The sequence below is a fragment of the Heterocephalus glaber genome, unplaced genomic scaffold, assembly GCF_053883595.1.
Source record: "Heterocephalus glaber isolate CG9 unplaced genomic scaffold, H.glaber_assembly_v1.0 deba00001058, whole genome shotgun sequence".
Classification (NCBI taxonomy): domain Eukaryota; kingdom Metazoa; phylum Chordata; class Mammalia; order Rodentia; family Bathyergidae; genus Heterocephalus; species Heterocephalus glaber.
The window spans coordinates 3405890-3420613 of NW_028258184.1; the positions used below are offsets into that span (position 1 = coordinate 3405890).

A 14724-nucleotide genomic window follows, 5' to 3' on the forward strand; every position below is an offset into this window, starting at 1 on the left:
TGGAAGCTAATGACAGCTGGTGAAATGTGAGTCTATGATTCAATCACTCAAAAACCACTAGCACTAAGCAATGTAAACATAAAAGGCTTTGGAAAGTGTTTGTGGATTTTTATAAGCCCATCTAGAACAATTTGAAATTAAGACTTTTTGTTGTTTCCTAACCAATCAAGTGTAATTAGGTGAAAAAAGTGAATTATGAAAGGCACTCACCGGCTTTGTAGCTATTTACCTTCCAATTATGTTTATTTCTTAAGATACAAGAACAGGCTAAAGAAAATAAGGTTCATTTACTGACTATAAAAATTCCTTACTATGCATACCCAGTCTTACTAAAAGTAGAAAACTGAGGTCAGCAGGGGAAGAAAAATCAACCAGCAAAAGGGCAAAGATCAGATGGAGTCCATATTTAAAGGATTGTTATTTCATAGTTCCCATAGAGACGAATACAGAAAAGCATAAGAAGTATGAGTGATGCAGAGCCACTGGCCATGCAGATTAGACTGGTTACTACTAAGATAAAAATAAATACTTTTAAGTTTTATAAGGTAAGGAGATTACTTCAAAGTACTCTACTAGATAGCTACTCCTAATGGTTTCCTAATTTGAACTCCTAAGACCCAGGGTCAGAGCATTTCCTGAGAGGAATCATTTTTTTTAAGCCTCTTTGTCCCACTGTTCAACATATAGTAAAAGAATTATACTCGATTTTAATTAAAATGTGTATAATATTTATTATTATACATCACACTAGACTTGAACTCATTTTCATTATCAGAATAAATGAGGAAAAAACTAGTATTTCTTTTTAGGAAACATAGTCCCTAATTGTAACTATGCTGAGGTTTTATAAAATAAGAGTGAGCAAATTTGACATAAGAATTAAGATACCAGAAAATATATTTCAATGAAGACAGGAGTATTTGCAAAAAAATAAATCTAATAATTTAATGCTTAAACTGGAAGGAAACCATAGGAAAAATAAAGGACTTTGATAAATTATAATGAGGAAACAAAATTAAATATGAATTTATAATAAAATGTAAGAAAATTACATGTAAGACAACTTAAGAATTACACTGTACACTGCCTGCCTCACAAGCGGAAGGGCCCGAGTTTGATCCCCAGTATGAAAAAAAAAAAGAATTACACCGTAAGTAGGAATAAGAATTAATATACTTATTCTCCTCAAAATAATACAGAGAAAGAAGATATGTTAGGGTATTAGAAAAAAGGTTCTTGTCAAGAAGTTGTTAATTGTTTAAATAGCCATGCATATACTATCCTGTTACTTCTGCATATGTTTGAAATTTTCCATAAAGAAATATATTTTAAATTATTACATAATCATATCACCTTAATACTGTGGTTTATTATCACTGTCAAAACTCCATGATGTTTTAGGTGTTTCAATAGAATACTGTCCTTCATATTTAAAGATGACACTGGCAACCCAGCAACAGGAAAATAAATGCTCTGATAGTTTTTGCACAGACTAATACAGCGTTGTGCACAGTCCCCAACATAACTCCTCTTGAGTACTTGAGAGGTTCATAACTAAAGGTTGAACATTCACTTTAACTAGATTTTATCAGGTCCAAAACAATACATCTCAATTCAGAGGATAATACCATTTTTTAAACAAACTAGACAGAAAAGGTAAAGAATGCTATAAAGCTACCCTCTTACCTTGACCAAGATGTGAAGGTTTTTGAGAAACTATGTGGCCACTGTCATCTAAAACATACTGGGTGCTAAAATTATCAGCAGCTGTCCTTGTTGTAATTAAAACCTGGAAATAAAAAATTCTCTAGTACAATTATCATTTTAGACATTGCAACAGGTTCACTACTAAATTAGATTTGAAATACTGGTCATTATAACATATTTACTTAATATTAAAAACATTTTACTTGATAATTCTTATGACTACTTCTCTTGAAATATTTCTTAAGAGTTACACTAATAAGTAGAGCAGCTTATATATTTTGTTGTTGCAAATTATTGATTTTTCAGTATTTTAATTCAAACACACAAAAACAAACCAATATATGTGAAATGGTGATTGGGGTGTATATATGATTCACATATGTAAAAGCAAACATTTCATCTGCATTTAAGGAATCTGTTTTGTTTGCTTTTTTTTTTTTTTTTTTTTTGGTACCGGGGATCGAACTTGGGACCTTGCGCTTTCGAGGCAGGCACCGGAACCACTGAGCTAAATCCCCGGCCCAAGGAATGTTTTTTAACAGATTTCCATAAATTGTGGACAAAAGAATAATCCTTAGGTAAACTGATCATTCTGTCCCCCTGTTACAACTTGTGTAAAGCTGCATTTTTGTATTTAACGTTTATGGATCAGAAAGTTAAAAATATACAAATATATCTTTACGGACACATTTTTCTTAAACCCAAATTTTAAACTCATTAAGTGCAAATTTTTTATTAGTTAAAAGAAAAACTTGAGCATTAATAAAAGGGAGAAATTCATTCACTATGCAACTATTTCCTCGCTGAGTATAGTAGCACATGCCTATAATCCCAGCAGTCTAGGTGGCTGATGCAAAAGGATCACAAGTTCCAGTCCCGCCCAGGCAACATTACAATTTACTGAGACTCTGTCTCAAAAATAAAAAGGGCTGAGGGTGCAGCTCGATGCAAAGACCCTGAGTTCAATCCCCAAATACCGCAAAGATTTTAAAAAGAAAGAAACTATTTCCTCAGATGTTAGCCATACAAATTTAAGAGCATGTGTACTCATTTGAGCTCCCTCGTGCTTGCAAGATTAGCAGGAAAGTGTAAGAATAGTAAATCACACCTGTGCCACGAGACCAGGAGTGGGAGTGGGGATGCTGGCTCAAGGACAGCAAAGGGGACTGGGAAGAAGGGAGCCACACATAGTAAGCAAGAGCGACCAGACTTGAGTGTAATCTTTCTTCGTTATCCTTGGACTCAGCAGAGCTGAATATCCTAAATATGTCTACATAATTTAGAAACCACAAAGATCTTCCTCTACTGATGGAACTCACAGGTTCACTTTCATCTACATTTGCCAGTTCTGCCACTCTGTCCTCACCAAGCAGATTCACTGGGGGCCATATGGCCCTGTGGAACATGTGGGCACTCAGTAAGAATACCAGAACCACCCCCAAAATATGACTTTTCTAGCCCAATGTGCTAGCAGAGCCTGTCGCAGTCTGAGAGTGAAGTCCATAGAAACCTTATTAAGGGCACTGGGAAAAAAGCTGTATCTAAAAGTTGTGAACTTCTGTGTACTCTGTGACCGTTCTACCTCTTCCAAAATTAATTCCGTGGCTTGAGAGCTGTGTAATTCAAAATATTTTCCTGGTAACTAATCTTAATCTTCCCTGCTACAACCCAACTGTAATGTATCCATTAATGATTTCTTCTAATAAAGTATAATCCAAAACAAAGAAGACAGAAATGACTAGATACTCTCTTTCCTGAGGTTTAATTATTCCACAACTGTCCCTTTAAAACAATTCTACATTTAATCAAGTGCTTCTCCAAAATTCCAAGGTCAAGTGAATTTTATTTCTATTCTCTAAAGAGCTGGGCACCTGACCTCAAGTCGGTGTCACTGAGCAAGGCAGCCCTGGAACTCTTAGTTCCGGCACTAACTCTGCCAGTGGCTTCTGCATGGTCCAAATGAAAGATTACACTATCATCTTTGGGGGAGTGACGATAAGATGAAGATGATCTCTTATTTCATAAGGTTACATGAGATTTTTCTTTAACCACTTAAAAGCATTCTGTAAGGTAGTAACTTATGCATCCTTTTAAAACATACTAACGGGTAGTAAATTTATTCCAGAGTGCGTGAATAAACTGAAGGGCTAAAAAAGTGAAAGAGGACCGGGCATGCCTATAATCCCAGCACTCTGGGAGACTGGGCCAGCAAGGTCCCAACTTAGGAGCCCACCCTGGGCAACTCAGCAAAGCCTTGTCTCAAAAAGGGGGGGAGGGGCTGGGGATGTATGTACATCAGTGCAAAGGCCCTGGATTCAATCACTAGTACCCTCCCTCAAAAAAGAATAACCTATATCCTGGACAGGAAACCTTTTTTAGGACCAGACATGGGTTTAGAATGCATTAACTGTGCAGCAGCTTGCATGTGAAGGTGCAGTAACTCCATCATCAGGAGAATCTCAAATGTTAAAAACTATTACTGGTGATTCCTAGAAGAGACATTTGAGAAACTGTGTGAGTGAGTAAATCCAGTGATGCCAAGAGAATTTTTTTTTTAAAGAAAAACAGTATTGAAAAGGAGAAGTTTTAGAAGTCTTCAAAGGACCTTATTATGGGTTATATTAGCTAGTCAGTTAATAAAAGCTAAACTGAAGGAATTAGAGTACTAATACAAAATTATATAAAGGCATTTAAACTTCAGAAGAGCAGTTTTCCTCAATTTTGAGTTAGAAAGTAAATTTTAAAACTCAGGAATCAGGCAAAAATCTTGACAAAAATTTATTGAAGGTAATTACAAAAAAGCCTTTTGGGGCAATAGGAAGGCTGACTTTTGTAATGTTTTGCGGTGCTGGGAATCAAACCCAGGGCTTGGCACATGCTGGCAAGTGCTCGAGCACTGAGCTACACCCCCAGCCCTGCGCGGATTTTTAGATGAAGAATGGCACAGAAACAGGAATCTGAAAATGCAGATTAATGGCCTTTATGACTGAGTGAAATATAGGCTTTTGCCTGAATGAAATGTCTCTCTTCTCTGTGTTGAGTATGCCTGCCTACCCACAGATAAACACTAATATGAGTACTCTGACTTTAGAACTTAGTTCTAGCTACCCTATTACAGGGAGACTGGTAACAGGAAAATCCTGGCCCTGGCTCTACTATTTTCAACAGAGTTGTGTATTGCTTTTGAGGAGGCTGCACGTAGGAACCATAATATCCCAAACAACTTCAAAACTTTCCATGCTTCTTCTGACTAAAGGTCTACTACTGTCTCTAAAGGACAGCAAAGGCACACTACACTGAGGAAAAGGAGTCAGTTATTTGTTTGGCCCAGAAACATCAGAATGCTGCCAGAGACATCCCTTTGCCCTTTACAACTATGTGGGCCACAAATAAGGGAGTCCCAGTTCCCGTCTTCACAACACAGTAAGTAAGCTTCTCATTCTGCTCCCCTACGTCATGGAGGTTTAACGTGATATAAAACAGTAACAAGCCTATAGATTCTGTGTTATCACAAAATTCTGTATAATTAACAGGTCAGAATATTATCCACATGGTAATAACTTTAAAAAATGTAGGATGAATGAATCAACAAATACAGTATGAGTCATACACAGAAGACGGAGGGTAACTTCCAATTCTAAGGGAAAAATGGACTTATGCTGCAAAATGAAGACCTCTGATAAAAATTAGAAGGAATATACCTATGGTTATAAAGTTTCAGAAACTATTTCCCAAAAATGTGGAGACATATGCGTAACCTTTGCACACTGAGATGAAACACCCTTGCTGACAAGGGAATAAACGAGACTCATCATTTCATCACCTGCGTGACACAGCAGCCCACTGCTTTTCACATTCAAGGCCAAAGCAGAAACAATTTTCACCTGCATGGTACATAACACTATTCAAGACTCCTCGGTATGCATTATTTTACTTGTTCCTCAAATCATCATCCTCACTTTATAGATGGGAAGAAAATGACTCTCTAAATAAGTCTTATTTCATACATCTGGCCAACACTCTTATTCAAACATGATATTTAGGACTAGGCTCCGGATTCCGACATTCAGTTTGTTCTCATTTTAATAAAAAAAAAACCAGTCCTACCTTCCTCCTAAAACAAAGGTACAACTTAACCTCCATTTAAACCCAGTTCTCCCAATAATGAGTGTGATCATGATGTATACCTAAAAAGTACCAATAAACAATAAAAAGTGAAATAAAAAATAAATAAATCCAGTTCTGCAAGCTTAAATAAGTTTCTTAAATGTTTCTTTGGAAGGAATGTATAATTTACAGTATGTTTATAATATCATCTTAAAAAGGAAGTCCATTATTATATGCAGCTTATTATGTGATGGAACAACACATACTATATAGTCTTTATAAAATTTTTATCAGAAGACCAAAACAGAATTTTCACTACCTTCTAGGTTTTTTTGAGACAGGGTCTTGCAACATCATCATTACGCAAACACCAGTGGGTGCACTTATACCCACCTACATGATACAATCAAGAAACAAGGTGAACACAAGATACATGGGGCCATTGCCTGGGTAACACAGCATAGTGCTTTATAGTAAACTATTCTTTTAATTAAATAGGAGTACACTAGAACGTACTAACAATGACTATATAACCCAGTAACAGCCATTCATCACCATTCTTTTTTTTTTTTTTTTTTTTGGAACTGGGGATCGAACTCAGGACCTTGCCTTTGTGAGGCAGGCGGCGGGCGGCGGCGGCACCACTGAGCTACATCCCCGGGCCCTCACTACCATTCTTAGGTACTATGCACCATATATAATTCACTGTGTTACACTTTCATGACTGTCAGTGCTGGTTTGTGTACACCAGCATTAACACAACCGAGTAGTGCACTGTACACCAACGGTTTCAGTGTTACTAGGTGATATGAGTTTTTCACCTCCATTATAAACTTACAGGACGACAGCCATAGGTCTAATTCACTGTTGACTGAGTGGTCCTTATGCAGCACACAATTATTTTTTAAATGTAAAATGTAAATGTAGACAAACATATTACTTTCTGTATTTTTGAAATACTATTCAGAGTATTTCCACATTTAATTTGACTCTGACAACTTACATTGTCTGAAATTATCAATGCAAGCCTGGGAATATTTATTATTTTAAGATGAAGGTATTTTTAAACTTTTAAACTGTTTAACCATGCTAATAAGAAAGTGACATACCGTGAAAAACTCAGTACTGAGGGAAATGAAATTGAAACTGAATTTTTGGTTTGCCATGGACACACTGTCCCTGAATAGGTCACAATGTTCATATTCCATGATTTCACTGTGCATAGTTCCTCTGAAATAAGCTAGCACAGCAGGCTGCAGACAGCAGACAATAAGATACAGCTGGATCATTACTAGAGACTGTTTTCAAGGGGGGGAAAGAAGGTTTTGCATTTGGCTTCACGAGGCCCCAGTTTCCTCACCAGTAAGTAATGTGAAGAGATTTTCACAGTAGAGAGGCTGAGACCAGAAGTGGACTCTGAGACACAGAGGAGTGAGCAGGAACTCACTGGCGAGTGCTCCGGAATGAGCACTGTGGGGCAGAGCAGAACCACCCTGAACTGGGGCTGGGCCTTAACAACCCCATGTCAAGCAGTCTTTGGATGTGGGCGGCCCTGCATGGCCGGGCCAGGCAGCTCTCTCCAACTGAAGTGAGGGAAAAGTCACCTATAAGCTTTCAGTCACCAACACTCTCAGCAGCCCTGGCCCTCTAGTGGGGAATCTGAACAGTTACCAAGGTCCATTACTACTACCAGGGGCCTTTCCAGCTCTAACCCTCCTTTTTTCTTTTTTTCTTCTGTTTACAACACTGGGGATGGAATCCAGGGCCTTCACACTAAGCTACATTTCCGGCCCTTTTTATTTTGAGGCAGGGTCTCACTAAGTCACTAAATTGCCCGGGCTGTGCTCAAACTTGCAGTCCTCCTCCCTCAACCTCCCAGAGTGCTGAGATTACAGCTGTGTGCCACCACTAGCTTTTAGATACAAACATAAATCACCGTCAAAAACTCTTGTGACAAAATAATATATGCTATGCAATGGCTTAGATGAAAACTGTGTCCCCAAAGGCTCATGTGTTCAGAGGTGGGTTTTGGGAAGTCGATGAGATCATGAGGGCACTAACATTACTATACTCATTACAGATGAGCTCACAGCAGGAGCGCTGCTCGGAGGGCGGAGGGCGGGCGTAGTGAAGAGGAAGCAGGTACAGGAGGCATGACCTAAAAGGGAACACTCTAGTTCCCAGCCCTTCTTTTCTCTCTGGCTCTTTTCCTCTCACTCTGCTTCCTGGCTACCTTGAGGGAGATTTCCTCTGCCATCGTTTCTGCCTTGGAGCCAGCCGACCATGGACTGAAACCTTTGAAACTGGGAGGCAAAATGAACCTTTTCCCTCTTAAATTCTCTACATTAGGTATTTTGAACCAGGTAATCAATAGTACATTTATATATCAAGTATCAAGTTTAACAGGCAGAACTAGTCTGTGTTGATGGAGGCCAGAAGGGGGCTTATCTCTAGGAGTACTGACAGGGAGGAGACACGAGAGAAGCTGCTGGGTCCCGATAATGGTCTGATCCTGCGCGGAATGACTACACAGACCTACCTCCATTGTGTTGCACATGGGTGTGTTCCTGTGCTCACACTCAAACACAGGCAGATTATATGTGGTTTCCCAAAGATCTGCAAGATGGGGGATTCCATAAAATGGTCTGCTAATATTTTTAAGGGTAAACAAATACTTGGCACTATAATGTGTACACTGTAAACTTTAACTGCTCGTGAAGTTTATGGTTTTCTATTATTGTGATACTTTTGACAATTCTTTTGAAATTCTGATGAATAATATTATACTATTTGTACTCAAATCCACTTGAATGCCTCAAAAAAAGGACAAAATGACAAATGTGGATTATCAAATGGGCCTATGTAAACAAATAAACAAGATCGTAACCATGGAGAAACATAAAACTGCCATGTAAAATCAGAACTACAGTGAGGATTTGTCATGTTTCCTGTAAAACATTCATAAAGACTAAGTATGCTGCTGCCACCTAGCAGGCCAAGCTGATTATAACCAATTTCAGCTCTGGAAGGTTATATACATCTTGTACATACGAAATTGCATCTTTTCTGACCAAAATAATACCAAAATAAGCCTTAAAGGCTATCTTCCAGTTTGGACAATGGCTAAAAAATTCATATACCGTATCTGTGTTCTAAAACGGCCAATGAGCATTCAAACAACAGTACTGCTACTACTGGGAGGTTCAGACGTTCCCTGGTACAAATCCCACGTCATTTTAAAAACAGACTTTTTGTGTAAGATTTGGGGTGTAGGTTCCCACACACTCTCTAGAAGAATGACAGGCAATGCCCACTTGTACCCTCCAGGCCTCCAAAACCCACCTGAAGGCTCAGGGTACTATAGAGCAAGTGCTGAGTAAGACAGAGAAGCACATGGTGTGTCGGATCCTGGGAGAGGCTCTAAAAGTGCGTTTCCTCCTTTAATGAGTCTGACTACCGGGATGCTGACAAGCAAGGGCCCAGTTCTCCATGCTTCAGCAGCAGAATCTCCCACTTGAACCACACCACACCTGCAATGTTTCTCGCCTACTTAGGACAATCCCTTACAAAGCCCTAAGGTCCTAGCTAAGATCCTACCTATAAAACGGGAGAAAACCTGCACTCTGCTACCACTTTAAGGGCAGAAAGACAAAGGAAGGCCACAGTGGGTCTGGAGAACATACCAGTGCTGAAACTATCAGGATACTAAATGGATGTTCAAACACCAGAACAGGAGCTAGCAACAATATCTCTCACCCACGCCACTTTTTCTAGACAAGAGGTATAAAACACTATCACTTTACTGCACTTGACATTACCACCTATACAGGGTCTTTCAGCCTCAGCACAAATGAAGTAGTACATGACCACTGGGCAAACTTTATTAACTAAGGAGACCCTCACAATTTCCTATTACCCACAGATACTGTCACACCACAAAACAATCCCTACACCCACAGCGTAAGAGTATAGCACAAAGAAACGCGTAAAGTTACGTACTCAAACACAGTGGAGATAAATGAAAATGAAGAAACTGAGCTTGTAGGTGGGCTTTGGCACAAACTAGTTATAAAATGTGAGGCAGAGGTAGTGTAGTATAATTGCTATAAAACAACTGAGACTGACTCTGGTGTGGTGGCACATGACTGTGATACTGTCACGTCTGGGGAGGCTGAGGCAGGAGGATCACCATGAGTTTGAGACCAGCCTGGGCTACATGGCTGGTTCAAGGCCAGCCTGAATTATAGAGCGAGACTCTGTCTCAAAAAACAAAAACAAAAACAAAAATCTAAACAAACTGAGTGTGTCAGGCACTTTAGTAGATGGTTGATACACATTACAAACACCTAACTAGCAGCAGTCAGAAGTGTAAAGTTCTGGATCCAATCTGACCGAAATATCTATGGTTTAGGACAAGTCAAGTCATGTTTCTAGATCTCAGCCTCATTATGTGTACTGACCAGAGTGGGATTTCCAGATTCTATCCCACAGAACAAAACCAGTAATATGATTAAGCAGGTATAGGGAAATGTACCTACGATAAACTTCTATCCTTAGAGACTCACAAATTATGCTTCAGTAAAGGCTGAGAAGTGCTCCAGTTAAATGTTTATGTTTCTAAATTCATCTTTTTCCCAATCCAATGGGTCACTAAACTATATTCTTTTCTACCCTGCAAAATAAATGCTGCTGATCCTCAAAAAACTAGAGATAGAATTACCATGTGACATAGCAAGTCCACTTCTGGGTATATAACCAAAAGGTGAACTCAAGGATTGGAAGAGATATTTATATATCCATGTTCACAGCAACCTTATTCACAGAGCCAAAAGGAAGAAGTACTCCAAGTGTCTACCAACAAAAACAGATAGTGGATAAACAAAATGTGGTATATCTATACATGTCATACTATTTGGCCATTAAAAAAGCCAGGCATGGTGACACACACTTGTAATACAAACACCTTAGGAGGCCGAAGCAGGAGGATTGCCAATTTCCAGCCCAGCCCAGGCAACTTAGCAAACTAGTGACACCCTGTCTCAAAAAAATTTTTAAGGAGGGTGGGAATGCTGCTCAATCCAAAGACCCTAGGTTCAATCCTAAGTACTGAAAAAATAAAACAAACAAACAAACCAATACCTAAAGGAATGAAATTCTGATAGCATTACAACATGCACAAAACTTAAAGACATTCTGCAAGGCCAGACACAGGCCAGACCCAAAAGGACAAATACTGTATGATTCTACTTACATGACACACTTCCAACAGAAGATTCAAAGAGACGAAAAGTAGAACAGTGATTACAGGGATGAGATGAAGTGGAAGGGACGGGGAAGCTACTGCTTAAAGGGTTTTAGTTTGGAATGATGAAAAAGTTCTGAAGATGTACACTGTTCTTAAGGGTATAAAATGTGAATGTACTCAATTGTACACCCGAAAATGGTGTAAATCTGGTGCAAATTTTATAAGTATATTGTACCATAAATTTTTTAAAATTTGAAAACATACTTTACCAAATACTGGATTACTTTTAACTCTAATATTCTGTAATGATGCAATCACTAAAAAAACAATATAAATTACCTTACCTCAGCTATACAACAAATTGACCCCAGTGCTTCCCCACGAAAACCAGAGGCTCTCAAGTTGCCAAGAGCCTCATGACTATTTATTTTGGAAGTGTAGTATTTCACAGCCATCACCGGGGTGTCCACAGCCTTGATACCTTCACCGCTGTCTCGGACCTCAATGTTATCAAACCCATAGTTCTCCTGTATAAAGCCAGAAATGCTTTTACTATATAAAAACAGTAAACTATGATCACAGAAACAGAAACACAAATGAAACACTTTGCTCACCTATTTACCTTTATTGAAGGATTATATGATGGAAATCAGAATTCAAATCCCTTTAGCTCCATGAATTCCTAGTCAAGGTACAATGAGCAAGTTCCTGGTTTTCTTTGGACTCAGGTGAAAATAAGGAAGTCAGTCTGATCTGAACAGGTTCTTTTAGTTGTTTCACTACCAATTCTTCTGACATACACACGCTCACATGAGTGCATACACACACATCTTTTTGTATATATATAATCCCTCAAATAAAATAAAACAACAACCCAGCACTAGCAAACAGTGCCTCTTCTACCCACTAAGACTACAGCAATCATCATTATTCAACCTGATTTTTAATACTTTCTCCCTTGTTTTCATAAAAGCTTTTACATTAGCTGGGCATGGTGGTGCATGCCCACAATCCCACAACTCTGAGAGGACGAGGCAGGAGGATCGCCAAGTTCAAGTCTAGCCTATAACTTTCTAAATTTCTTTCAAATATCACCAAACAGAAAACTGCGGAGAATAACACACCTAATTTGGCAAACTCAGCAAGTTTTTAATTTGAAAATTAAGAAAACAGACTCGAATTATATCTTACTTATACATCCTAATTCTAAATTATACATACACAATAACAAAATCTAAATTTCCATAATGATCACACTTTCTAGGAATACAATATTCTAAACTTGATAGCCAACTTCTGACTCCACAAAGTTTTGTGTATGGCCACAGGTACAATTACGATGGAGAAAAAAAAAATCTTCCTAGCATTATGTTCACTTTGTATTATAAAACATCACATCTTTCCAATAACCTAGAATTACATAATACTGTATATGTATATTTTAAGATAAATTATATACACAAGGGATTATGGAGGTAGAACATAAGATTTAGCCCCTCGATTCTTAAAGTAAAATTAAGTTCACATATGGGGAACAGCCTGTTTCATTTTATAGGAAAAAAGAGAAATACAAATCTTGTACATAGATAAAAACTACAGACATGTGAGTAAAATAACAGATCTTTCTGAATTTTTAAAATACTATCAACACATTTAATTATGACAACATACGTTGTACAAACTCCTTATGAAACAGATCTTATCATGTAAAGTAGCCCAGCTGAACTGTTTATGTACGTGGTTTAGGAGATTAAACTCCAGATTTCACACCCACCTATATGCCCAGTCCTTTTAAAATTTTTTATTTTGCAACAAGGTCTCACTAAGTGGCCCAGACTGGGCTTGAACTTTTGATTTCCTGTCTCAGCCTTCCATAGTATTGGGATTACAGGCTTCTGCCACCAGGCCCACCTTGAATTGTTTAAAATTCTACAACATAGATACATTAAAAGACTAAAATACATAGCAAAGTTTATGTTTAATATACTTTCACAGAGTATTTAGGTTGGCTTGTTAACATTATTCTAAATTATTTTCCTTCCAGAGATGTTTAAAAATAAGACATACATTTTAAGAAATAAAACAACAGGGCCAGGGATTTAGCTCAGTAGTTCCACTGCCTGCCTCGCAAGCACAAGGTCCCGAGTTCAATCCCCAGTACCCGGCCCCCCCAAAAAAGAAATAAAACAACAAAAGTAAAAATGAAAAAAGAACAAGATGTTTGTCTGCCTAAGATTCTTAAGTGAAGTCTGACCAATACAATGACATAATACTCTAAATTATCAACTGTACTCAAACCACACTGAACTGATTATATGAAACATCTAAGAAAAATTGTCTTTCTTCAGATTTAACTCAATACATTTTTTTCTCATGTTTATAAACCTTACATTACTTAAAAACACAACCCAGGTTTGATATGGTATAGAAGAGCAGCTCTCAAAGTGTGTTCCCCAGTATAACGCGTTCAGCATCAACTAGAAACACATCAGAAATGCAAATTTTCAAGCCTCACCTAAAATGTGAAGTTTTACGATGGAGCCTGGAAGATGTCTAACCTGTAAATTAATCTGCTGCACCTATACATTGTAAAACCCACTGCCATACAGAAAAGATTTTGAAGGGGTATTCAAGTCACAAAGACAGAGTCTAATCTCAGCTCCACTATTTAATAATTACGTGACCTGGAACAATTTTTCAGAACACTAAATGATTTGCAAAATGGGTATTTACTAGTTGTTAACATACAGTTTTTATAAGTGGCTTATTTTATAGCTATATCATAGAATCTAAACTGATAGGAAAAGGTTAGATCCCTTTCCTACAAAAATACTATCAGCATAAGGCCCAATCACATAATATCACAAATAATGTAAACACCTGATAATTAGATTGTTTTGGTTTTTGTGGTATTGGTGACTGAACCCAGGGCCTTCACACTGAACTACAGCCCCAATTCTTTATTTTATTTTATTTTGAGGCAGGGCCTCAGTAAATTGCCCAGGCTGGGCTTGAACTTGTGATTCTCCTGCCTCTGCCTCCTAGAGTGCTGGGATTACAGACAAGTGACACATAACCAAAATGATAATTAGATTTTAATAAGTGTACATGTATTCTTACATTCAGTCAAACACTTTCCTACCATTTACTAGGTACTGGCCAAGAACGAAGGATGCACAAATAAATAAAATATAGACCTTACCCCTATGAGCTTACAATTTGTAACAGTGGAAATGGATATGCAAATTAATTGCAATAAATCGTAATGAGTGCAGTAAGACAATATTAATGCACGATTTAATACTCAGCACTTAAAAATTTGAAAACTTTGAGTAGTTCTGAAACGACATAGGAAAACTACAGTACAAAAAGGAATACATAAAAAAAGTAAATACAAATAATTAAGAGCAAATACCACAAAATACATTGATATTCTAAGTGATAAAGTCCTAAAGCACGTGTTCTTCTTACAATGTCCTTTAGTGTTACCAAACTGTCGACTTAAATTAAAATTTAGTTTTTAAGAATTTGCTATTAAGACAAAAAGTCTAATGTCCTAAGAATGACTTACTAGTACACAGAAAGAAAAGAAAGTTACTAGAAGAAAGAAGAAAACATCTGTCAGGCCCTTTTTGCTTTAAGGACATCTGGCTTCCCAAGGACAC

At 37.7% G+C, this 14724-nt stretch overlaps 1 protein-coding gene across 12 annotated transcripts in view; it reads right to left on the reverse strand.

Annotated features, from left to right (window-relative positions):
• LOC147828522 (PMS1 protein homolog 1-like) overlaps positions 1 to 14724 on the reverse strand; it is a 165754-nt gene that overhangs the window by 150880 nt on the left and 150 nt on the right. For all 12 annotated transcript variants that reach the window (XR_015450650.1, XR_015450649.1, XR_015450655.1 and 9 more), the window contains exons 2-3: positions 11404 to 11586; positions 1687 to 1789 (exon numbers count right to left, since the gene is read on the reverse strand). Coding sequence is in view for 3 of the 12 variants with exons in the window: in XM_087209642.1 (XP_087065768.1) it covers positions 1687 to 1789; positions 11404 to 11586 (286 nt within the window). In the remaining 9 variants the exon portion in view is untranslated. The remainder of the gene's footprint in view (positions 1 to 1686; positions 1790 to 11403; positions 11587 to 14724) is intronic.